Source organism: Alternaria triticimaculans (genome assembly GCF_023758025.1).
Source record: "Alternaria triticimaculans strain BMP 0046 chromosome Unknown scaffold_1, whole genome shotgun sequence".
In the NCBI taxonomy this organism is placed as follows: Eukaryota; Fungi; Ascomycota; class Dothideomycetes; order Pleosporales; family Pleosporaceae; genus Alternaria; species Alternaria triticimaculans.
In genome coordinates this window covers 2,524,850-2,548,960 of record NW_026055958.1, presented here as the reverse complement: position 1 = coordinate 2,548,960, position 24,111 = coordinate 2,524,850, and the positions used below count along the sequence as shown (strand labels likewise).

General features: G+C 51.8%; 9 protein-coding genes across 9 annotated transcripts; 4 read left to right on the top strand and 5 right to left on the bottom strand.

Moving 5' to 3' along the window:
- Positions 1-204: 204 nt before the first annotated feature.
- Positions 205-726, bottom strand: J4E78_000832 (uncharacterized protein; the record flags this gene model as incomplete). Its single annotated transcript, XM_049361493.1, has 3 exons — positions 205-540; positions 572-655; positions 706-726. 3 exons carry the CDS (start codon positions 724-726, stop codon positions 205-207), a joined length of 441 nt encoding a protein of 146 aa, XP_049226776.1.
- Positions 727-1,055: 329 nt separating this feature from the next.
- Positions 1,056-4,172, bottom strand: J4E78_000831 (uncharacterized protein; the record flags this gene model as incomplete). The annotated part of the gene is made up of 7 exons (XM_049361492.1): positions 1,056-1,158; positions 1,207-1,568; positions 1,619-2,147; positions 2,199-2,274; positions 2,430-2,496; positions 3,087-3,616; positions 3,677-4,172. 7 exons carry the CDS (start codon positions 4,170-4,172, stop codon positions 1,056-1,058), a joined length of 2,163 nt encoding a protein of 720 aa, XP_049226775.1.
- A 2,688-nt stretch (positions 4,173-6,860) lies between these two features.
- J4E78_000830 (uncharacterized protein) lies at positions 6,861-8,034 on the bottom strand (the record flags this gene model as incomplete). The annotated part of the gene is made up of 2 exons (XM_049361491.1): positions 6,861-7,525; positions 7,584-8,034. The coding sequence occupies 2 exons, from the start codon at positions 8,032-8,034 to the stop codon at positions 6,861-6,863; spliced, it is 1,116 nt and encodes a 371-aa protein (XP_049226774.1).
- Positions 8,035-10,181: 2,147 nt separating this feature from the next.
- Positions 10,182-11,477, bottom strand: J4E78_000829 (uncharacterized protein; the record flags this gene model as incomplete). The annotated part of the gene is made up of 3 exons (XM_049361490.1): positions 10,182-10,317; positions 10,364-11,157; positions 11,355-11,477. 3 exons carry the CDS (start codon positions 11,475-11,477, stop codon positions 10,182-10,184), a joined length of 1,053 nt encoding a protein of 350 aa, XP_049226773.1.
- A 126-nt stretch (positions 11,478-11,603) lies between these two features.
- J4E78_000828 (uncharacterized protein) lies at positions 11,604-13,023 on the top strand (the record flags this gene model as incomplete). The annotated part of the gene is made up of 2 exons (XM_049361489.1): positions 11,604-11,945; positions 11,998-13,023. 2 exons carry the CDS (start codon positions 11,604-11,606, stop codon positions 13,021-13,023), a joined length of 1,368 nt encoding a protein of 455 aa, XP_049226772.1.
- A 3,019-nt stretch (positions 13,024-16,042) lies between these two features.
- J4E78_000827 (uncharacterized protein) lies at positions 16,043-16,892 on the top strand (the record flags this gene model as incomplete). The annotated part of the gene is made up of 2 exons (XM_049361488.1): positions 16,043-16,091; positions 16,147-16,892. The coding sequence occupies 2 exons, from the start codon at positions 16,043-16,045 to the stop codon at positions 16,890-16,892; spliced, it is 795 nt and encodes a 264-aa protein (XP_049226771.1).
- Positions 16,893-17,511: 619 nt separating this feature from the next.
- On the top strand, positions 17,512-19,463 carry J4E78_000826 (uncharacterized protein; the record flags this gene model as incomplete). The annotated part of the gene is made up of 3 exons (XM_049361487.1): positions 17,512-17,744; positions 17,862-18,260; positions 18,308-19,463. The coding sequence occupies 3 exons, from the start codon at positions 17,512-17,514 to the stop codon at positions 19,461-19,463; spliced, it is 1,788 nt and encodes a 595-aa protein (XP_049226770.1).
- A 1,373-nt stretch (positions 19,464-20,836) lies between these two features.
- J4E78_000825 (uncharacterized protein) lies at positions 20,837-21,315 on the top strand (the record flags this gene model as incomplete). Its single annotated transcript, XM_049361486.1, has 2 exons — positions 20,837-21,022; positions 21,082-21,315. The coding sequence occupies 2 exons, from the start codon at positions 20,837-20,839 to the stop codon at positions 21,313-21,315; spliced, it is 420 nt and encodes a 139-aa protein (XP_049226769.1).
- A 539-nt stretch (positions 21,316-21,854) lies between these two features.
- Positions 21,855-23,781, bottom strand: J4E78_000824 (uncharacterized protein; the record flags this gene model as incomplete). Its single annotated transcript, XM_049361485.1, has 3 exons — positions 21,855-21,870; positions 21,959-23,490; positions 23,773-23,781. 3 exons carry the CDS (start codon positions 23,779-23,781, stop codon positions 21,855-21,857), a joined length of 1,557 nt encoding a protein of 518 aa, XP_049226768.1.
- Positions 23,782-24,111: the final 330 nt, after the last annotated feature.

The following is a 24,111-nucleotide window of genomic DNA, read 5'->3' as shown; positions in this document are numbered from 1 at the left end:
TAGTACGTTGCATCCCGGACTATGTCTACTTGGCGCCCAGACTACGCATCCGCTCTGCGCGTAATCCCATCCGTAGCATCGCAATCAGGAATCGCTTTTCCAAAGCAGATCATATCATGTCTAGACTCATTTCATCAGCAAACCAGTTCACACTAACCACCAACCTCGCCGACATTACCCGCCAAAACAGGAACAAAGAAAGACTCACCCAGCCATGACCTGGATTCCCTTCTCCAGATCCATAAACTTCTCCGCATCCGGCATCAGTGCAGCCCGGTACTCGTCGCTCCCGGCAAAAGCCTCCCAGTCTTCCCACTTCTTCACCCAGACTTGACTGCAAGCATCGTAGTCTAGTAGATCCATGCCCAAGCTCTGCAATTTACTTCTGAGCTCTGGTGATTGGTAGTGCTGTACGTAGCGTTGTATCTTGACTGCGTGGAACTTCTTGCATGCGACAGTGAGATCGGAGTGGATGTGGTTGTAATGCTTTTTGAAGAACTCATCGGTAACATCGGGGCGCTTGCGAAAGAAGAAGGAGAGCTTTATACAGGCTAGAAGAGAGCTTCAGTACATGATATATTCCAGTGACGAGGATGGACAGACGCTGGTAGTTCTCTTGTTTGTCCCATTCAAACTCGGGGTTTGCGAAATCATGCTGCTGAAGTGTTAGTCATGCATGTAGAACAAAAAGGGCGGAGAGCATACATCGATAGTCTTGTAGGTCATCTTAGCATGTAGTTGGTGATCGTGTAAGAAAGTCGAAGGCTCTTGGGTTGTCGGCTCCTAGAACCTAAAGTACCTGTGTATTCCACAAGTACAGCCACTAACAGTGACCCTGCATAACCGACCGAGGAAAACGGAGCAAGCCAAGTTCAGCGTGCGGGGTCTAGTATATAGCGGTACCCCCAGTGGCACGATCGAAGCAGGCTGCTTAATGTCATGTTGTACAATTGATCGCTGATCAGTGGTATGAGCGCCTCACAGTATGTAGGCATCGTGATGACGGTCCTCAGTTGATATCGTAGAATTAATGCTGGACTAGATAAATAACGTGTCTAGAATACAACAACCTGTCTCTTCTCCGCTTTACCAGCCTCCATATCAGCGACCATCTGCGGCAAATCATCAATCTTGCGGAACTCGACTTCTGGTTGTATGCTGCGGAAGGTCAGAAACTGTTTTCACATGTCAAAAGAAGTAACATACCTGTGCTTGCCAGTGAAATCCACAGCCTTCTTCATTCGCTGCGGAATACCCGTGCTGTCGGCCTTGATGCGGTACCGTCCTGTTGTTAAGTCGAAGGTGTTGATGAAGTCCAATCCTTTCGGTGCGATTCCAATGACCATGAGTAGTCCGCCTGTTCTCAAGACATCTGGAGCGCCTGCGTATGCTGCATTCGATGCGCTATAAACCGCCGCTGCGTGACATCCTTTGCCTCCTGTGAGCTTCTTGATCTCTTCGAGATAGTCCTTGTTCTTCACGGAGTTGAAGACAGCTTCCGCGCCAACCTTTTTCGCAACATCCAATTGGTTGTCGTTGATATCGAGACCGATGGTCTTGATACCCATCTGTCTACTGTCAGTCGCCATGCGTAGCGCAGCTTTCTGCCCAAACTTACGGCTTTTGCATATTGTATCGCATACTGTCCAAGACCGCCGCACCCGATAACCGCCAGCCAATCGCCCGCCTTCAACTCACAGCTGTCCACCGAATGAAATGCTGTGATACCTGCACAGAACAGCGGTGCAGTCTTACTCATATCGAGGTTTTCGGGTAGCTTGACTGCATTCTGCCAATCAACGACCGCGTACTCGGCGAAGTACCCATCCGACACAAAACCTTGTAGTTTCTGGTTACCCGTCTCGCATCGCATGTTGTGGATCATGCACCCTTCGCATTCGAAACACGCGCCGATGAAGTAGTTGAATCCGATAGCATCACCGACTTTGAAGCCTTTGTCGCTGGCTCCCGCTCCGATGGACTCAATGTAGCCGACTCCTTCGTGGCCTAAGGTAACGTTGTAATCGGGCCTCATGGCCATGAGCAGGTCTGAATGACATAATGACGCTGATTGTATCTTGACTAGAAACTGATTTGGTGCTTCGGTAGGTTTCGGTACGTCATTTACGACGACCTTTTGCTGCTTGCTGTATGTCTCATCAGTATCTCATACACAGTGATGACTACTCTGTACTTACGGATCCCACTGGCCGGCCTTCATGATCACGAATCTTTCCTGGTATCTCTTGTGTGGCTTTCGGTATAGCTTGAGGACTATGTTGGATCCCAAGAAGAGTATAAATACCTACTCTGCGCTTCGCATGCTTTCTAGCTATGTATGCAACGGGTTGTGAGGCGCGCCAGAACAGGAAAGACTGCAGGGGTTGTGCTGCGAGTCATGCCGGCACCATGAGGGCACCGTTGCTGACTTGGCCTAGCTAAGCCGTTCATACGGAAAAAGGTGGCCGACATGGCGCGCTGGCTGAGAACGTTTGGCTAGAGGTGAAGCTTGGGAGTTGCTGGGTGCGTGGCGCGCGGGGAAGGAAGAAGCGGGGTCCAAATGTCTAGCTCGACTTCTTTCGCGCGACGCTGTCTTTCTAGCTGATAGGCAGACTCCACGGGCAAGAAGAAGAGATTGCACTGTGTATGCTAGCCCTGGAGAGTAACCTTGAAATGGTGCGGCGCGTGGGCAAAAAGAGGGCACAGTCAAAACATTTATTAGCAAAGGGACAAACATACCAACAACACCAAGAATTATAGTAAGTGCCATATTTTATTAAAGAACTTTAATATTAAGCTGTATTTACGATACTTTGAGGTCTAATAATACGTTCTTACGGTAGGGTATTACAGTGTAGGTGAAGTTTCAACGGAGTCTTCCCAAAAGCCGGCTACTTGCGTGTATGGACATTGGCCTGAGGAAACCACTTTCCGTTCATGTAGAGCACTCTAGTATCGCCCTTCTCTGTCGTTAGTTGATACTCTATCTTTGAGTTTGTGGTCCTGCAGCTAAACGCGATATAAAGCCTCATTTTCTTTTGCTTATTATTGATTGTTTCTGTAATGTGAACTGCGTCCCCGGGAACGTATTTCGCGACGCCTGCCTCGGGAAACTCTGGCAGCTGTTTGATACGCGAAACTGTCTGTGTATCGACATCAGCAATGTTTGTGAGAAGAAGCGACTCCCCCTTCTTATCAGGCTCGGCTTGTAGCTCTGTCTCGTTTTCTCCAATTCGCAATCCCCGTAGTTTCATGGACTCGGTGTAATTTTCCGTTGCATGATGCGCTATCGCGGCTGGGACAGCGTGCGGAGATCGGTGCTGCATCATCTCTTCATACACTGGAGGCATGCGAGCTTGTCTAACCTCGTGCGGTGGCCTCGGTATTCCTCGAAGAACGAACGATTCCATGGCTGATGCTTCAAGACAGAAGCTCAAATCTCCCAGTCCTTCTAGGGATGTCGAGATCTCATCCACAATGGTGAAGTAGGATGTGTTGTCGACGCCCAGATAGTCATCTTCTCCAACGTAGGACTTTGCGACTTCTAGTAGCCGTATGGTTTCTGGGTATGTTCTCCGATCAAGTGTTTCTGGGTTTGACTCAAGAAGAAGAAGACCTGATTTGGGTCAGCCAACAAAAGGTATTGCACTAATCGCTCATAAGTCAAGATGTTTACCATGGTAAAGTGCATCGCACAACTGCAACAACACAAGAATGACATCTTGTCGGAGATCTTTTATAACTGCCAGTGTTTTGTCCAGTGCACCACTGCTTACGTCGAACTCTTGACCCCATAGGTAGAATTGGATGAATGCTCTTTGTAAGGTTGCTGTTTGTGACGAAATGGTAAGATTCAGATCGGAGTCCTTGAGTCCCAACAGCTGAAGCGGGTGTTCAGAAGGTTCATCGCCAAAGACTACTGCTGTTGCATGATCCCCCGCTACTGTCTCGCTGTTTTGCGGGTGCTGGGCAGCATGCACCAGTCGAAGAAAAGCTTGGAAGTTCTTCAGAATCGTATCGTGCAATGAAAGAAGTATGCCTCGTTCCTGGCGATTGGACTCGTCAAGCTCTGCGTGTTGCGCAGCGGCCAACGCTGATGGATCACGACCTCGCACCCCGCTGGATTCCGTTGTAGATTCTCCGAAAGAGTCGGCGTGTGGATCCACGTTCATGATTGCAGTAACAATTGGCGCGATTTCGGGAAGAGTGCCCAGGTGGATATTCGTTTGTAGGTAATGAATGCTTTAACACACACGATGCCTTCGCGCGACAAACGTCGCCAAAAGTATTTGTGGACTGTTCCAGACTCTGCAAGCGCCTTCACCGGACGTGGCGTGATGGTGGGGGCGAAGCGTCGAAGTTGAGGGGCTGTGCAATGCGCAGCTGCCTATTCGATACAATGGCTGCTTCTTATCTGACTGCACACCCCGATGCCAACTGAACTTGAACGCCGTGCACTCTACGACATAGTCAAATTTGAGAGAGACCCCAATTGCCCAAAAGCTGAATCTAAGAGCTAGAGATCCAACCAAGATTTGCCCAAATTTGCGATGAGCGGACTGGAACTTACGGGTGTTGCACTCGGCGCTGTTCCAATACTCATAGGCGCAGCTAAAGCTTATCAGTCGCTGCACAAACGTCTGTACACTCTGCGTCATTGCCATGAAGTCGCGCGGCGACTTTGGTTGAAGTATCACGTCATTCAAGCCCGACTCCGAACCACATTTCGGCTCTTTCTTACCCCCGTCATTCAGGACGATGACCCATGGGGTTACATACAGACCAATGGCCTATCCACGGAGCAACAGGAGGAGATTGCGACATACATCGGTACAATGCTGGGCGCAAAATCAGCGTCTATGTTTGCTGAAATCTTCAACGAAATCTCTGCATTGCTCAACCGAGCAAGCGAGTCACTGATCCGTGTTGAATCGTTAGCATCTGCCAGCGCAATGGTGAGCTGTGGGTTTACTTTGCTGGAGACCTGACTCTGACTCTTTTTTTTTAGCCCAGGTCGTCAATGCTGAAAGGGAAATCTATCAAGAATGCCGTAGATCTGACGGTACACGAGTCGGAGTATGAAGCGCAGCTAAAAGAATTAAGGGACTGGGTTGGTGAGATTTCGCATCTGCTGTCCACAGGACTTGCCATTCCAGCAAAAGGCCAGGCCAAGAAAGCGAAAGGACTTCTTCCGCTCCCCCCGCGGGTAAACGCAATCAATCTGGCATCAAAACAGCTCGCAGGAGGCCTTGAGCAAGCCTGGACCTGCTCAAACACAAGCCATGGCAGCCATTCTGCTATGATGCGAGTCGACGCGCAGATGGACATGAAAGACGCTGTTCATATGGACGTTGCTATCAGGTGCCATGCTTCAGGGTCGCTTATATCAACCAAGTATGTCTCGAAGCTTAATGATCTAGACTCGTGCTGACCAGTACAGATCCCAAGATCAGTATGTCTGGCTCCATGTCAAGAGTGTAGCGCCAATCTGTTCAGAGCACATGCGAAACAGAAGGATGAAACAGTCTGTGGCTACTGTGGATGATAGTACGCATATGGTGCGACCAGATTCAACGACCACGCAAGATCTCGTAGAGGAACACGATATCGAATCTCACCAGGAGCTTGAAGGTCTTTCTAGCGTATGCTGCCATCTCTGCGATGACAACTACTCCAGACCGATGCAGGAATCCCGGTGCTGTCGTAACTACATGGGAACTGTCCGTGGCTATCTTAGTACATCTGCAGCTTACGAACATGCTGTTTACTACAGTAGACCAAAGAGCGGTCTGGACCAGAGTCTACCAGCCCAAGCTTTGAGCAGTCGTCCCGTGAGCGAGTGCCTGGAAGACATGACAATGAAACAGCAACTACAGACAGCTTATGGTTTGACCATGGGTGTTCTCCAGTATAACCGCACGTCATGGCTCCGAGAAGAATGGTCCTTGAGCGATGTGCTTCATGTTGGCACATCGTCCTTCGAGAATAGCACACTGCATCTAGCGAAACGACTGCCAGCAAAAAAGATTGCTTCGCGCGGTCAGGCAGGGACCGACCCTACTGCAACAACATCTCGCAGTCAGGAGCTCCAGATGCTCCTGGGCATTCGCAACGCCCCTCTCGCAAGCCTTGGGCACGCACTACTCGAGCTTGCACATCGTAAGTCCCTCAAAGACTTGCGACAGTCTGGCGACCCCTGTAATGCTGTCGCTGCTCGAAGGCTCCTCAATGGAGTATACATACCATTCGGTGATCGCTATCGACGCGTGGTGCGGAAGTGTCTCGAAGCAGACTTTGTCGTGGAATGCACAGACCTTGCGGATGGAAGACTGCAGACCGCTGTATATAATGATGTGGCATTAGAGTTGGATAGTCTAGCGAAGGAAATCGAGAGCGTTCTCTCGCATATCCCAGGATGAGGATGAATGAATTCATCCTAGATAGCTTCAACATCAAGAACCCCGACGTCACACCTAATATGAATAGCGGTCTTGTGCATGTCTTTCAGCGCCAGGATATGCCAGATTTGACAGCGAATTTGCTAGTGGTTCACAGGATAAGGGGTCTCTAGTAGATTGTGTTGTCCAGATTTATTTAGGAAACAGGATACGGGGGATACGGGAGGCTCACAGGTACGTTTACGTTCCAGGCTAGACGTTCGTAGATTAGACCATCGGGCTCTACAAGAGTTCATAGCGCACTTGCAGAGCAGACGGAAAACACTCATCACGCACGAAAACCAAAAGTCCAGGCAGACGTCGAGTACGACGGTCATTCTTTTTCATAGTGCCTTCATCGATCTACACCTATTTACTGCTGACACTACGTCTACTCCGCTACATCTTCCGTCCTTCTTACTCTTAAACGTAGTGATACTTGATCGTGATGCGGGGAACGCACATAGCCTTGTATGACATGGGAGCAGTGAAGGGAGCAACGTAAACTGGAGATGTAGGCTGAGTGGGAAGAGCGGCGACACTGGAGGAAGCAGCAACGCCAGGGTAACCAGCAGCGCCAGAGTAAGCGGCAGCACCAGAGGGAGCAGCAGCGCCCGAGGAAGCAGCAACGCCGGAAGCAGCAGCGCCGGAGGAAGCAGCAGAGCCAGAAGCAGCAGCGCCAGAGGAAGCAGCAGCGCTCGAAGAAGCAGCAGCGCTCGAAGATGTAACAGCGCTCGAAGATGCAACAGCGGCAACGCGAACAGACGAGGCGACGGCAGAAGAAGAAGCGCTGGGCGTAGGTGTGGGGGCGGCACATAGAGGGGCGGCGGCATTGAGCTTTCCAACGGCCCAGTTCGAGGCGTCTTCGGTGTACTTCTCAAAGTAGCTCAGGTGCTTCTCGACGTCGTCGCCGTTGGCGCAGATCGGGTCTCCCTTAGAGCAGTAAGAGCGCAGAACGGAGGAGAAGCGGTTGAGGCGCGCAAGAGAGGTGGCGTCGCGACCGTTCTTCTGTAGATCAGAGCCGTCAAGAACGTTGTATGGCATGTTAGCCTCGTGCTTGACATCGCCCCAGAGGAGAGCAGCAGCGACTAAATTACCACATTAGCACAGTCCAAGGTTCGAGTGTGTCATGTCAAGGATACTTACTAGCGTTACCAGGAGCCGCGGCAGGGTCGAGACCAGTGGTGATCTGCGAGCATCCACCAGGTCCAGCAAGGACATCTCCCATGATCCAGGCACCCTGAGAGAAGCCATTGAGGATGAGGTGCGTGCACGGGCACTTCTTGTTGAAAGCAGTGATCTGGTCAAGACCGTTGCGGACTCCCTCGCCAATTTGTTTGCAGTAGTCGCCGCCGTACGGGAACACGACCTCAATGTAGTCGCAGGTCTTGCCCTCAGCCCTTAGCTTGGCGCACGTAGCGTCGGCGAAGGGGAATGTACGGTAGTCATGGTACGGCGCAGTGTTACCGCGGGCCATGAAGATAACGGCATCGGCGCAGGGGGCGTCGAGCTTTGGGGGTGGGGAGTTGGGGTCTTGAGCGACGGCGACGGCGGCGGCAGCGCTGAGCGCGAGAACGGTGCGGATGATCGAAGACATTATTAAATATTAAAAGAGTGTGGTATTAATTGGTTGTTTCAAAAACGAGTGTAATGGTTATATTGCGAGGTTGGAAGACCTGTGAGAAGAAAGAAAGTCCTCTTGGCTTCGGGGGAAACAGTTTAATAGGAGCGTTCATCTTGCATTTCTGCCGAACTGGGCGTCGTGTCGGCTCGAACGGGCGGAAAAGGGATACGAGTTGGATCCCTTTTTGGCTGAGCTATCTACCTCGGGTCGTGCGCTAGCAGGAGCGCGGACAAACGTCGTATTATCGAGATTGATGCTGACCATGAGGTTTTGGAGGATGGCCCAGAGGACGGAAGTCCCCTTGATGGATACCTAGGTACCGTCAAATTCTGCCATCTTTGCGATATGGGTCACCGGGACATCTGAGACGTTGCTGTTGCTGTTTGCATTGAAGCTAACCTTTAGTTCATGGGATCAAGCAGGGTCCAAGAAATTTGCTAGCGTGCGTGTCAATGCTTGAGCGATCCTCCATATACGAACCCCTGAGCTTGTCTAAGATAAGACTCAGTGCACGTCTCCTCGACTAACCCGAGATGTCTTAGCTCTTGTCGGAATCCGTGGACTCTTCGAGAGCTGCCGTGCCACTTGCCACATTCGACAATCTAGATGCACTTCGCTTGTTGGATGCAGTCAAGTTTCACAACTCCACTTGTGCCAGTCTGGCGCTACGTCCATCGCAGCGAGGAAGAAATCAAAACATTGTGTATTGCGAGTGACTACAAAACTTCAACCCAGTTGAGATGGGCAAAGAGAGCCTGGACATACCAAGAGCATATACTGAGCAGACGCGTTGTTTTCTTCCTCGATGAATGGGTTTTCTGGCAGTGTGAGTGCGCTGTCTAGGATTTGGATGTCTTCCAACCACGGAAGAGCCCCAGATCTGCCGTTGTGGCCCCACATGTGCAACTATGTCGAGTATCCTTCAACGAAATCCTACGTCCACTTCGGTAGGGTTCAGTTTTATGCAGACTTGATATGCCCTCACAACGGTCGGGAAATTTCTCATTAAGAACACGATTTATCCGCTTGCACGGGTGTCTTATGCCGCCTTTCTCCGGTATTTCCAGACGGATTTTTGTTCGGTTCGCCACGACAATACCAAGATTATGTACTTCCATCTTGGGCCTGGTGTGGTTGACAGTGCTTTGTTTATTCCCGAAGCTTTGGCCCTGCCTTGGGTCTCGGGAAACCTGGAGGATTTGGAAGACTGCAAAAGATTATCGAGTGGGAATACCCAGCTCCTGCGCAGGATCAGTAATACTTGACAGATAAGTAGTCGTATCGTATGAACGGCCAATGAGCTTGGCATTCCAACGGTCTCAAAGTGACTTATCAGCGAAGCCAATACGACTAAATCACACATCGGCTCGTGTAGCCGTCGCATAGTTCTTTCCAGCAGCCACACTAGCAATTCTCCGCAAGCCATATCGGAAGTTGCATTCAGGTTTCTTGAACTGTTATGCAAATCTAGTTTGACTGAGAAACCTCTAACATGCCTAAGGTAGTCGTTCTCCGGGGCCATATGTCAAGATACTCTGGTCTGCTGCGCTTGACAGGAGAGATGGCGTGCAAGCGGGGCGAGGCGATGGAGCTTTTCGCTATTTCGCAGGGTAATACAATTAGGAAAGAGATGTCTTGCTGGTTCGAGGAGAAGGTGTTTCAGAGAAGCATGTTTCGATACCAATGGCCGTTTCACGCCACGTACGACTCCAACGAGCGGTGGATTGACAGTTCGGACGACTTAGGTGAATTGGATGAACACAACTACCGGGTCGACGCAACCGAGAGACACGACTAAGCTCTCGAGATACCAGTAGATGGTGACAAAGAGAACCAGGAGTACGAATTCTACAACGTGCTTTCATTCCAGAGAGGCGACGACAACATTGCATACAGAGCTCGGTGTAGGTGTGCTCCTAATCAACGCTGAGAACACAACAAGTCGGAAGAGACTAGGATTACTCTAGGTTGATGAACAACGTTTGGTAGTGGCCCATTGTTCCGCCTCGTCGCGATGTACCTCAGGTGCAACCGCATCCACCCAGATGAGTTGTGGGTGCTGTTTCTATACCATAAGACAATGCATATGAGCTGATCAAATGTGCATGATCAAGCTACAGCTACTCCGACAACACGTACTTCACTCCTCCAGCCAGGTTGTCATAGAACTGCTTCCTCGGCTCATCGAGTTTGGGCGAAGGCCAGGCGAAGAAGAAGTGTGGATAGCCATCGTAGTAGTCGAGTTTGACAGGTACCCTGCAGTCACGTCAGCAATAGTAAAGCAACGAAACAGAAGACCTACTGCGCATCATCGAGCATACGCTTCATAAGCATGCCGTCATCTCTCAATGTATCTTGGCCCGCAACAGCCAGGTAGACCTTCTTCAAGGTTTTGATTCCTGGGTGAAGGAGCGGCGACCCGTATATATCTGTTGGTGGTGCACCAAAGGCAGCCCAGAAGTCTCTCATCGCCCCCGAAGTGTTGATGGTGTGCTGATCATGATCCTCCATTGATGTATAACCCGCCCGGAGTGCCTCGGGAACACCATCTGGATGGACAGTCGCAGGTATAATTCCAACAACACCAACAAGTTCGCCCGACTTCTCGTCCTGGCCTCTCAGCGCAGTTGCGAAAGCCAGTTGGCCTCCAGCGGAGACTCCTGCAGTGAGGTATCTCCCCTCAGCGGTGTTGAGTCGCTTCGAATTGCCTAACGCCCACACCAAGGCCTTGTAGCACTCGTTCAGCAATCCCGGATGCTTGTTGTCCGGCGCGAGCCCATATTCAACAGATACAACCACTATGCCACCGGCTTTCGAGATCGCTCTGCTGAATGGGTCGTCGCCGTTCACATCGCCCATAGCCCAGCCACCACCATGATAGTACATGCACACTGGCTTGCCACCGGTATATCCATCAGGTGTGTATATGCGCACTTTGGTCCCGTCGTCGGTGACTGTGTCCTCGGTCTTTACAGAAGGGTCGGGCGCAGGGAAGGTATATTTCGAGGCCATGAGGCCACCGTATCGCATGAACTGCTCGGTCATGCTCGAAACAGGCGGCTTCAGGAGCATGCGCTCGCCGAACTCTTCTTCGAACTACGCGACCCATTAGAACAATCTGATGCATATACTCCCACTTGACATACCTCCAGCCATGGTTTCGCGAACCCCTCGTTAGCCATGTTGCCCTAGATCGATGTGTAAATAGTGAAAAAACTCTCCAACCTCGGAGGCCATGCTGTATAAAGCCCAACGAAGGTTGGCGTCATGTCGTGCTGCTCATCTCGACTCACGTCGACGCGGAAAGACGTCAGGGGTCCAAGCTTCCCATTCGCTGCCTCCAGAGCTGTGCCTTCCCCACGCTTAAAGACTTCCGGCTCCCCCGCCAAAACAACATCGCCTCGGCTGGGCTGCATATCGCGACGCGTCGGTATCGACCGTGCAGCGAGTCATGTCTGCTATATGCACGCGTAGACATTTGATTCTGGAGTTTGATCATCTTCACTTACCTCCATAGCATCACTCACGTTCCGGCCTGCATCATGGTTTTGAGCATCGACATCAACAGCAGCCCAGCGTTCTCGCGCATACCGCCATGGGTCAAAGCGAAACTTCGTCCGATCGCAATTGAGAAGATCCAGCAGGTATACGATTGGGTCGAGACCGAGTGCATACCAGCTGAGCGCATCTACAAAGCCCAACTCAAGGAGAGCAAGACGCGATGGGAAACACCAGCCATCATCCACGACCTTCGAAAGAAGGCAAAAGCGCAAGGATTATGGAATCTCTTCCTGCCGAACCACTTTGTCGAGAGTCCAGGCCTCACCAATCTGGAGTACTCATGCTGCGCTGAGATCATGGGCAGAGTGTACTGGGCAGCGCAGGTAAACTTCTCCAGATCCAATGTAGCCTGAACGTCTTCTAACACGTCTCCAGACGATGAACTGCCATGCTCCCGAGACCGGCAACATCGAACTCCTCGCCAAATACTGCACACCGGAACAGAAGAAGAAATGGCTCCACCCCCTCATGAACGGCGACATGTCCTCCGCATACAGCATGACCGAGCCCGACGTCGCCTCATCGGACGCAACCCAGGTCGGCATAAAGATGGAAATCACCGACAAAGAAGTCATCATAAACGGACGCAAGCTATACGGCAACTGCCAGTACAACCCAGAGATGCAGCTCTTCATCCTGATGGGCTGTTCAGATCCCACGAACGCGAACGCCTGGAATAGACACACAACGCTGGTGGTACCAGCGAACAGCCCCGGGCTGAAGCAAGTGAGGAACCTGACAATCATGGGCTACGACTGGGCGCCTGAGGGACATGGCGAATACATCTACGAGAACGTGCGTGTGCCGCGCGAGAACATCATCCTCGGTCCCGGTCGCGCGTTCGAGATAGCGCAAGGGCGATTGGGGCCAGGCCGTATACACCACTGCATGCGCTTGATCGGGCAGGCAGAACGTGCCTTCGAACTCGCGCTCGTCCGCTGCATGGAGCCGCGCAAGAAGCCACGGGGCAAGTTCATCGGCGAGTTCGACAGCAACATCGAACGCATAGCAGATATGCGCATGACTATCGATGCTATGCGACTTGTTGTGCTCAACGCAGCTGATACCATGGATCTTCAGGGTAACAAGGCAGGCAAATACGCCATCGCGCAAAGTAAGATCATGGTACCGAATGCGTTGCTCAAAGTCATCGATGAGGCTATGCAGATATATGGCGGCCAGGGCTTGACGCAGCATACGCCATTACCGGAGCTGTGGACGTATGCTCGTTTCGTGAGGGTGGCTGATGGCCCAGATTCGGCTCATCGACATCAAGTTGGGAGAGATCAGATGAAGACTGCGCAAGGGTTTAGGAAGAGAGCGGAGGGATACACGGAGAGGTATAGGGAGCTGTGTAAGAAATGGGGGTTGGAGCCAGAAGAATTCTGGGGTATTCTGTAGTAGCTGATATGCTTGTTCTATGTGCAAACGAAAGCAATAATGCCCACATCCATGCCTATCCCAGAGTGTGCAATCGTGACCTTTAAGTATCATGTTCCGTGAAACCTTGAAAGAATGCCATCGCGGAGCACATAGGTTCATTAATCGCGTATCTACGTAATCATCTAGCAAAAGTAATCGAAACGGGTATCATAACCAAGACCCTAACTCCTAGCCAACGTCTCTCATATCTACATAAGCCAATCCGTCAATCATACTGCAATGGGTGGCGATCCAAAGCTCATGTTATCGTCGTCGTCATCGAAGAATGAAGCTACTTCCTGCGTCGACATGGAAAAGTCTTCAAAAGACGCGTTTGGTCCCGAAACCACGGCAGAGGACTTTGTGTGGGTTATAGGTACGCATTGCCTCTTTACTGGTGGTACTGGGTTCTTCGAAGGTATCGGCGTAGCTTTTCTCTTTGCACTGGGGCCAGACATGGACATGGGCAGCTGAGAAGCTCGGAGCTTAGCAAGTTCAGCCTCGAGCCCCGATGCAAAGGGACCTGGGTTGACACATTTGCCAGCTACCTTCTTGGACGATGATAATGGTCTGCTCGAGTTCGCAGTCGCAGAAGGACGTGGTGAGAACTCGGTGGGTGTAGGGAGGCTATTCATCCGCATGTGAGGCATCAGCGGGTTTGCCAACTGCGGGGGAAGAGGCAGAGACATCGGCTGTGGTGAGGGTCGAGTAACAGGTGATTGCGCCTGAAGCGGTGCAGAAACTATGCCGGGCAGATTGTGCTGTACAGTAGGAGTAGATTCGCATTTCGTTTCCTTTGCTTCCGGCTCTTCATCGAGATCCTCCAGAGAAAAGTCGAAGTCTTGGGTCGAAATGAGGGGAAACGTTTCAATAGTCGGAGGCGACACGGTCGCTGGAGGTTTGACTGGTTCTTCTACCGTCGGGGCTACTTCTAAAGCCAGCTCTCGCGAGATCTGCGTGCTAGTTTCGAGAAAGTCATCCCAACAGTCGGTGGGTGGTAGTGGTATGTACTGGCTTTGCTTCGCGACTGATGTAGGTATGATTGTGACGGAAGAGCTTGATTTTGATGCTGGGAGTCCAGGAAGTTTAAAGTCTGGATTCTTATTTGCAGGAGCCTTTGCTTTGACAACAGGAAGAATCGGTTTCTTGAATGAACCGGCGGGCGGCACACGACCAGGTATAGAGGGCAGCTTAAACCCTGTTTGTGATGTGTCTCGTGGCGTGCTGGACGGTGTATAGTCTACGGCTACACGGATGGGAAACTGCGTCCGCTGAAAGGGATACTGGTCCAGATTCTTGTACTTTGCGATAAAAGGAACCCGAGTCAGGAAAGTCTTAGTTCCCTGCAGCTGCCCGTCCAGAAGCAAGCACTCCAGTCGATCGTTCTCGCACCTTAGAACTCGCAAGTGCTGGCTCTTGGACAGTTGGCTGCTTGTATTCAGATCCCGGAGCAGCATGACAATGCAGCCAACTTTGATGCGCAGTCGATGCGGGGGTAGGCCCACCGGGTTTAGCTTGTGCAACAACCTGAGTGACGGGTCCCAGTCTGGCGTCTTGAGCGAAAGATCTTGTGATAGCATTTCGAGCAGAGGCTCAGGCAATTTGTCCAAGACAGCCTCGATGGCCTTATGGATGGGGCCGTGGGTACGAGCGAACTCGCGGTCATCTTTGACAGCAACTGGTCTCGGGGAAGGGGTCGGCGCGGCGGGTGGGGCAGGGTCGATCGGAGCGACAGGCGTAGGAGGTGGCGGCGCGACAGTTTGTGGTTCCTCTACTGGATCCGACATGACCATATCGTGTGCTTCGAGTAGCGTATCGTCGTCGAGATCGTCGTCAGGCCATTGTTCTCCAAACGACACATTCGCGCTGGGCAGATCGAGGCCCATGTCCTCATCGTCGTCGTCCCATGGCTCCTTCTCAATCTCTTCAACCATCTCCTCCATCTTTTTGGTAAGCTCCAAGTCTTTCTTGCGCTTCTCCTCGTCCTTCTTCTTCTTCAGCCCCAGGAATGCCTCCATGCCATTTTTCAACTGCGCCTGTGTGTGACTGTATCCAACCAGCTGTGTCGCAAGGCCAACGCCAATCTGCTGCCTTGCCTTGGCCTCCTTGGCCTCCCTCTCCTCGCGCTTCTTCTTTGCTGCTTTGCGGCGTTCTTCGGCTTCGCGCGCGCGGGTGGCGCGTTGTTCTAGTTCAAAGTCGCGTTCGAGCTGCTTCTGCTGGCGCTCGTTGAGGCGAGGGCCATGTTTCTTGTGTTGCTTCTTGAGTTCGGTCGAAGTTTGCGCGATTCGGTGAGGCGTGGGTGGCATGGCGGGCGGCGCATCGCGACGAGGGGTGCGGGTGGATGCAGGGCCTGAACCGTGGTGGCGAAGGATGCAAACCGTGGAACCGCGCTAGAACACGCAAACACGTGCCCAGATGACGTAGAACAACACGCCATCCGTGCATCACGATCCGCCTCGCAGCACTTCTACCGTTGCTCACCACCATTAGCGCCCATTTACTTTCTTGCAACGGCCTTCGCGACGGCTTCTAGCAGTAATGACTTCGTCTTGGCAAGCATGCTGAAGGTGTTTGACGGCGACCGATCGAGGTCATCGTGCCTTCCCAGCACCTTGTCATATTGATACAAAATGGTCGCATCCTATATGAGCTGGACTCGCAATTCTCGCAGGATGCGACCAAGCTCAGATGCAACGTACAAGGTCCTCGCATCGTAGAGCAGACATGACTCGGTTGTGTTCGCCTCCACGAGCAGGAAAACCGCATCCGATGCAGAGCGTAGCCCCGCCTAAGAACCGCCTCCACAGCATCAGCCTTCCACATTTCCCCTGACGTTGCATATGCAGGGCGCAGGTCATCGCTGATAGTTCTTGAATCGTAACATCAGGCTGATAGCAACAGTAGCGGCAACACTGTTCACGAGCAAGGTTCCGCGGACCTGACATTCGATAGCTGGATACCCAGGAAGGCTCGCAATTCACACGCTGCACCCAAGAACATGGCTTTTACACTGAAAGGAGTGGCATACATTACCGGTGCTGGGTCTGGTATGCACCATCAGACTGTGCAGCAGTTACAAGCAATGAGCTAACATGTCGTTAGGCATTGGCCAATACACTGCATACGCTCTTGCGAAACAGGGTGTACGCTCATTCGCGCTGCTGGATCGCAATCCCCTCACCAAAACCGTTAGCGAACTCCGTAAACTCTCATCCGCCTGTTCTATCAAGACATTCGAGATCGATGTCACCAACGAGAAAGCTGTCGATGACAGTATAGAGAAGACGGTCAAGGAGTTCGGACGACTAGACTATGCCGTGAACAATGCTGGCATCGGTGGAATGATCAAAACGACCGATCAGATCCCCAAAGATGACTTCGAGAAGGTCATGTCTATCAACACCATCGCTGTCTGGCAATGCCAACGTGCGCAGATTCGGCAAATGCTCAAACAGGAAAAGCTATCGGACTCATATCGGTCATATCGAGGTTCCATCGTTAACGTCGCATCCATGTATGGTCTGGTTGCACCACCGCTCAATGTTCCTGCTACAGCATACGCTACCTCAAAGCACGCTGTTATTGGCCTCACAAAGTCAGATGCGCTCGCCTTCGCGCACAAGGGTATCCGCATCAACGCAATATCGCCTGGATATGTAATGACGCCTTTGGTACAAGAGCACATGGGTCAGGGTGAGATGATGGAAACTGAAAGGAAGAAGGTCCCTGTTCACCGCTACTCGGAGATGGAGGAAATCGGCGACTGTATTGCCTTCTTACACTCAGACGCGGCGAGCTACATGATCGGCGCCACATTAGTCGCGGACGGAGGATACACAATTGTCTAAACATTGGTACTAGCCCAGCGCCTTGATAATTCGACATTTCCTTTACACGCTTGCTACGATACATAATCTTTTCGTCAAACATGCAATTATGTTGATTACATCGGTCGCATCTCGGTAGAGGTTCTCCACCCCATTGCTCCACCCCGATCCCCGCAAATTGGGAGACGCAACCTCCGTATCCGAAAAAGGATCTCGACTGCCCCAAGCATTTGTACGATTGGCTTATCGACCTTCCATCGGCTCTATCACGATTACGCGACCTCGAAGCCCCAGACTTTTCGTCTGTGCAACGTTCGGAAATGCTTTGCCAGACGGAAAGTCATGAATAGCATCTTCAACAGTTTGCCCACATCACGAATCGTCACCATATCTCGAGACCCCAACCCTGCTCCAACTCACTTAGCGTGACCCCAGATCTCAGCGTACACTAAATTGACTCGCTACGTGGAGTCATCAGGCCAGCACCTGACTCTCCGTGACTGAGCAGTCGCGGCACAAACATGCCGCAAACAAAGTTTAAGAATGGTGAAGGCCTCGGAGTGGTCGCAGCGTTGCCTTAAGATCCAGCTCCAACTTTGTCTTGCGATTTACCCTTCTCATTAGTTATTTACCCTTCACAATGGCAGACGGATTTATTGTCCCATCAACGGCTGCGCCAGAGACTGATGCGCAGCACCGGTTACGTGGACCCATTCACGCGCAACGCCATGTACGCATCGTGTGTATTGGCGCAGGTGCTTCGGGACTCCTGATGGCATACAAACTGCAAAAGCACTTTACGAATTACAGCCTCCAAGTTTACGAGAAGAATTCCGAAGTTTCGGGCACATGGTTCGAGAACAGATATCCGGGGTAAGTGAAGATCATATTGATTGCTGCGGGGCTTGATGCACCTTTCGCCCCGCGATCTACCGAAGCGACTGCAGCGACGCGGCGCAGTCGACCAAACTCGCTAACATCCGCTTCTAGATGCGCATGCGATGTTCCCTCCCACAACTACACGTGGTCATTCGAGCCCAAATTAGACTGGTCCGCTGTATACGCCAGCTCCAAAGAGATCTTCGCCTATTTCAACGATTTCGCCCGCAAGTACGGTCTACGCAAATACATCAAGACGCAACACCAAGTCGCTGGCGCAATTTGGAACAAGCAAAGGGGCGGATATGATGTACAGGTCAAAGACCTGGAGAGTGGCCAGACCGTCAACGATCATTGCGACATCTTGATCAATGCAGGCGGCATCTTGAACAACTGGCAATGGCCTGCCATCCCAGGTTTGGACAAATACAAGGGCACATTACTACACACTGCGAATTGGGACGACAACGTCGATCTCAGAGGTCGCCATGTCGGCCTGATTGGGAATGGGTAAGTGCATTTGGAATGATCTTCAACTCCGCGACTGACCACTTCAGCTCCTCCGGCATCCAAGTTCTCCCTACGATCCAACCGCACGTCAAGAAAGTTACAACCTTCATCCGCGAGCCAACATGGGTCTCACCGGTCCAAGGCCTCGAGCAGCACGTCTTTACCGATAGCGAAAAGCTCGAATTCGCTACCAAGCCCGGTGCATTGGTTGAATACCGAAAGAACATTGAACGCGGCCTCAACGGACAATTCGGCATCTTTCTCAAGAACACAAACGTCAACTCCGAGACAGAAGCCTACTTCCGCCAGCAAATGACCGAAAAGCTCAACAACGAGTATCTACAAGAGCGCTTGATCCCGAACTGGCATGTTGGATGTCGGAGACTAACACCAGGCGTTGGCTATCTTGAAGCATTAGGAAAACCCAACGTACAAACTGTCTACGGCGAGATCAACTCCATCACCGAACGCGGCTGCCTATGCGACGATGGCAACGAATACCCGATCGACGTGCTCATCTGCGCCACCGGCTTTAATACATCCTTCAAGCCACGTTTCCCTGTGATAAACTCCTCCGGTGCCAACCTACAAGATGCTTGGGCCAAAGAGCCACGTTCCTACTTCGGTCTCGCAGCCGCCGATTTCCCAAACTACCTCATCTTCCTCGGGCCCAACTGCCCCATTGGCAACGGTCCTGTTCTCAGTGCTATCGAAGCGCAGGCAGACTACATGTGCAAGCTCATCGATCGCTTCCAGACACACAACATATCAACATTTGCCCCGAGAGCTGAGGCCATCGATGACTTCGTCGCCTTCAAGGACGAATACATGAAGCGTACGGTCTGGAACGACGGGTGTCGCTCATGGTACAAATCGCTCGGCGCTGACGGCCCTGTAACCGCGCTCTGGCCTGGTTCTACTTTGCACTACATCGAGGCACTCATGGAGCTGAGGCTAGAGGACTGGGATGTAAAATACACTGGCAACAGGTTCTCATGGCTGGGCAATGGATATTCGCAAACGGAGATTGATCCTACGGCCGACTGGGCATTCTATGTTAGGGACAGAGATGATGATGAGCCGATATCTAGGCTGAGGAAGTTGCAGCTGATCAACAAGAGTGGGACGGTTGAGCCGAGTGAAGGGGTAAATTTCGCAGGCGGAAGGGCCAAGACGGATGCGGTGGTAGAGTCGAAGCTTTAGCGATTCTGTTGTTTCTGTATTTGTGGTGCACAGGAAGGCGTTTTCTATCAAGGTCAGGGAATTTCCAAGGTTGTATGCATTATGATACATCATCAGGCGATCAATTCATCTTCAAAGTTGGAAAACATCAAGCGTGCCTACTCAATGTTCCCAATCGCTCCATCACGTACCAGAGCCAATGTCAGAGAAGTCTAGCCTGCCTCGGCCGAGCTCCGGAGAGGCCGCGCTGCATCCAATGTATACAGCCCTTGGATGCCATGCGAACACGTGCGCACTCCGGGCAAGCAATGAAACGCGATACACGCGAAAATAGCAAACATGTAACTGCCTTTCGCACGAACGATGAGTGAACCGGTTCAAAATAGACGAGGCGACAGCGACACCCACGCGAGCTGACTTAAGATTTGCGCTAGGGCAGCACGGCTCCCCAACCCGCGGCGCCCGTCGATTCTGCGAATCCACCAGCGAAACACTCCGACACTGCTCGCGCCCAGCACCCAATTACTGCACGGAGAAACAGCGACCGAGCCCTTGGAGATCCGGAGAGTGGGAGTTCGTGTTCTTATCTGCGTGTAAGCATTATACATGATCGACAGCGTCAATGAGCGTTGCAGGCGCCTTGCGCAATAGCGTTTCCAGCTGAGGAACGACCTCGTTTGCGAACGCGAGCAGCGCGGACACAGACGTCACAGGTAGACAAGCAGTGTGCAAACAGTTCTGTTTGACACTACGCGACTCGAAAGATGTTTCTAAACTGTCAGATCAGCTATTTCCAGCTCTCGCTCTACCACCCGTCCCTTCAAACGTACCAGACACAGAGCAGTCACGTCACAGCTCCACGATTCAACCCTGTGGACATCGCTCGGCTAACGAGGATCGTCCTACCTCACCATCCCCAACCCAGCGCGCCAACGCACAGACATTGCCTATCCCGGCGCTCGGAAACGGAGACGACGCGTTTCGGTAGCTACTATTTCGATATTGGGCGGGTGGATGATCGTCGGCGTAGTACAAGCCATGCGTGGGTAAGCTGTACAACTGTATGGATGTTGGGGTAGAGTGAGGGACGCCATGCCGTGTCAGGGGTGTAAGACATGCATCTTGACTGCGTCTTGACGTTTTGGACAACGGGTTAGGGTCATGGAGAGTAGAGTAGGGGTCTCCAGACGCGAGTAAGACCGGTAGGGAATGAGGAAGCGGGCGAGATGTATATATTCTGCTGCCTTTCGCCGTGGAGATAGATCATCATCCAGCAAGCTTCTACTTCTCTCATCAACTCAACACAGCCTTACCAACTACTTCTCTTCACTATTACTGCCGGCCAGTTCCTTTAATCCTCTACCAAATCTTCAAGCAACAATCGATCAGCCGAAATGCCTACTTCCCAGATCTCCACTCCCCTCAACGGTGTCGATGCCGCTGTCGTCATTGCCGCTCTCCACAACCACGACCTCATGATCAAGACCCTCTGCCCAGCGCTCGTCAGCTACGCTTTCGAGTCCGGCGACAAGACTACTTGCGCCACATACACCGTCACCGACAAGAAGCCCATTGGCCAGGTACGACTACCTCTTCCCACACCTCCTTCCTTCAGTGCAGCAATGCTAACCCACCCCAGACAACCTACAAGCTCACCCTCACCAACGTCTCCGAGGGCGTCGACTCCCTCGTCAACGCCAAACCCCCCGTTGGTGTCCTCACCATCAGCGGCAAGTGGCGTGTGACTGGCGGCAAGCTCAGCGAGGAGATTGACATTGACGCCAACTTCATGATGAAGAAGGTTGCTAAGAACAATGTTGAGAAGACGCACCCGGAGCAGCACATGAAGCTTTTGGAGGCTGCTCAAGCTTAGATGGTGTCTATGGTTAGATGATGGCGATGGATGAGGAAGGGATGCATTGGATGGAGCATTTGTTTTTGTAATCGGGTTTTATGTGAGCATTTCGGTCGCGACGAGTGGGATGAGGGTGTACGCATAGCTTGGTGTTCATGTTTGCAATGAAGCATTTTATTGTTATCTATACTATGACTACTGCAAACGTGATGAATACAGACTATGTACTTTGAAAAGATATTTTTGTAGAGCTCGGCTGGATATTCTAGAGCTAAAGATATTATCTACTAGTTTTCTAGAGGCTTTCTAGCTAATATCTGCTAAGGCACAGCCCATCACACAATGCCCATAATCACACTGGTCAGGCCAGATGCTGCAACCACCACACAAGTTCCAGATCGAATTACAGAGCTCGTGATTGTGAGGGCGCCCACCGCGACAGTGAAAGGTAGCCACAGAACACCAACTTTGCATGCTCCCTTTCACGTTCGCCCAATTGTATCCAGGCGTCGCTGTGGCAACAGCTTGGACTTGCACAGTTTGAGTGGCAGTCTGCGTTACGTGTTCCATGATCTGCACCACCTGTGTGGTCTGCACAACCTGCGTAGTCTGCACAACCTGAGTGACAGTCGTTTGCACGTACTGAGGGATCTGGACATACTTTGCCACAGTCTGCGTGGTAGTGGTTGCAAAGTACTGAGGGACCTGGACATACGAAGGTACCGTCTGTATCTGCGTAATCACTGCAGTCGCGTGTCGTGTAAACGTCGTGTACGTGGGAATGACCTGGTACGAGGTGCACGAGCCCAGGGTCGGAGTAGCCAAGTTTCGATTCGGCGTCTGGGTTGGAGCAGGCGAAAGTGTAGTCGTAATAGTCACCGTGGCTTGAGCACAGTGTGATTCGCCGTTGCCGCCGTGAGTTGATCCGGGAGCAGTATGGTGGCCGCTACTGTGGCCGCTACCATGACCTCCATGGTGGAATAGAGCGTCGAAAGGGTTCGGAAGACTATGAAGGGGGTTTGGGATATGGTCCAGAATATTTCTGGCGGCACCAGTAGCATCCTTGATCAGTCTGTTTGCCGTGCCCGGAATGATGGAGTCGACACCTTGCATAGCTGACTCAACCGACTGGGACACTGTATCCAAAGCAGGGGAAACGCGGTTCGCGCCTTCTTTGATCTTCCCGCCTAGAGTTTTGGCAAACTCCATGGTATTCCTGTAATGGTTGGTGAACTTAGCCATCATTCCTATGGGATCGGCAGCAGGGTCGAACGGCAACAGCGCAATGCCGTCTACACCTGCGACTGGTAGATTGGCGAGCGTGTTGTGGCTTAGTTGAACGAGGTTGCTGATTGCTGGCTTGTTCAATAGTTTGGCTCCTACAGCTTCGGCCAGCTCTGCGGTGTTGGTTGCGAGTTCGCGATTGAGGTATTCGAAAGCTGTGGCCAGACTGCCGGTACTGTCGACCAAGCGAATCGTCTCTTCCATTTGACTTGCAAACTGTACTGCCCGCGCGGTCTCGACCCCCATGTCTTCTAGTTGGCTCACCAAAACTTCTTTGAGACCGCGATTCAGTGAGTTAGCGACCCGACCCGCAACTCCAGCTTCAGCCTCCTTTATGACGTCTTCAACATCGGGGAGAAATTTGTCGCAGATACTCTTAGCCAGAGCAGTTCCAAGACTGTTGGTAACGACGCTACCAATAAACGCACCAGGAACAATGCCTTGCTCCATCTCTGGAGCCGATGTGCCATTTCCATCGGTGCCGTTACCTTGTGGGTAAAGTGTTTTGCCGGCCTCTTGACCAACAACGGCGCCAGCCATGCCCCCTGCTCCATTTATGATAGCGTTGCAAAGACCCCCAGTGACGCCGTTGTCTGCGATGCCGGTCGCAGCAGGAATCAGCAGGGAGCTGACGAAGGCAGCGGCGACAAGGCCATTCTCCTTGTCGGTACGATCTTCGCGAGAAGAAACCGTGAGGTTTGAAGATGGCGCGGCCTCGGCAAGAAGACTGTGGGAGGTAATCCAGATCGCGGGTAGGTTACCTAAAGACCCGTCGAGGAGGGCGTTGAAGTCGATTTGGAGATCTGGCTCGATGGGTTGTCGTGCCGTTAAGTGGAAAGCCGGTGCTATGGGTACACCTGCGGTTAAGCCGGTGAGACAGAACGTTGCCCATGCAGCGCGGTAAATGCTCTGGATCAGATGCATTTTGGAAAACCGAAGGTCTCTGTCGAATTGGGTCCGTTATTGTCTGTAAGTCAGATTCGGTCTTTACTGGTGATGTTAAAAGTGTATCGAAATCTGAATGTAGACACAAGCTTGGAATAGAAAACGCTTGAGGGAATTGCATATGCTTTTATAATAAGTACAGTCCAAGCACAGTGGAGTTATGCAATTCGTGTGCCAAATCTCGCAATGCTGTACCGTAGTTGCCATGTCCTAGTCATCGCTCCCGCCCTTAATGAACTAATGAACCTTTTTCATGATTACCATAGTTCGGTGATGACGCAGATCGCATGAGGAATCGCCATGAAGTTGGAGTGGTCGTGAACGAGGACGGTAGTGGTGGATCTCGACACGAAACCATGGTTGAGGCTAGCGAATGCCAAAGTCGCGAGCCTACCCCCGCTTGCACCAATGAACATGCTCTTCACACGACCCTGAACTATGGTCATTGAAATGCTCGGTTCAGTCTCACTGTTGTTAGAGCCTTCATCATCTTCTTGTAATACTTGAGTCATGCTGAATTCAGGTTGACTACGGGTTGCGAGGCTCTCCCACAGTCGAAGATAAATCCACCCTAATCATCGTTGA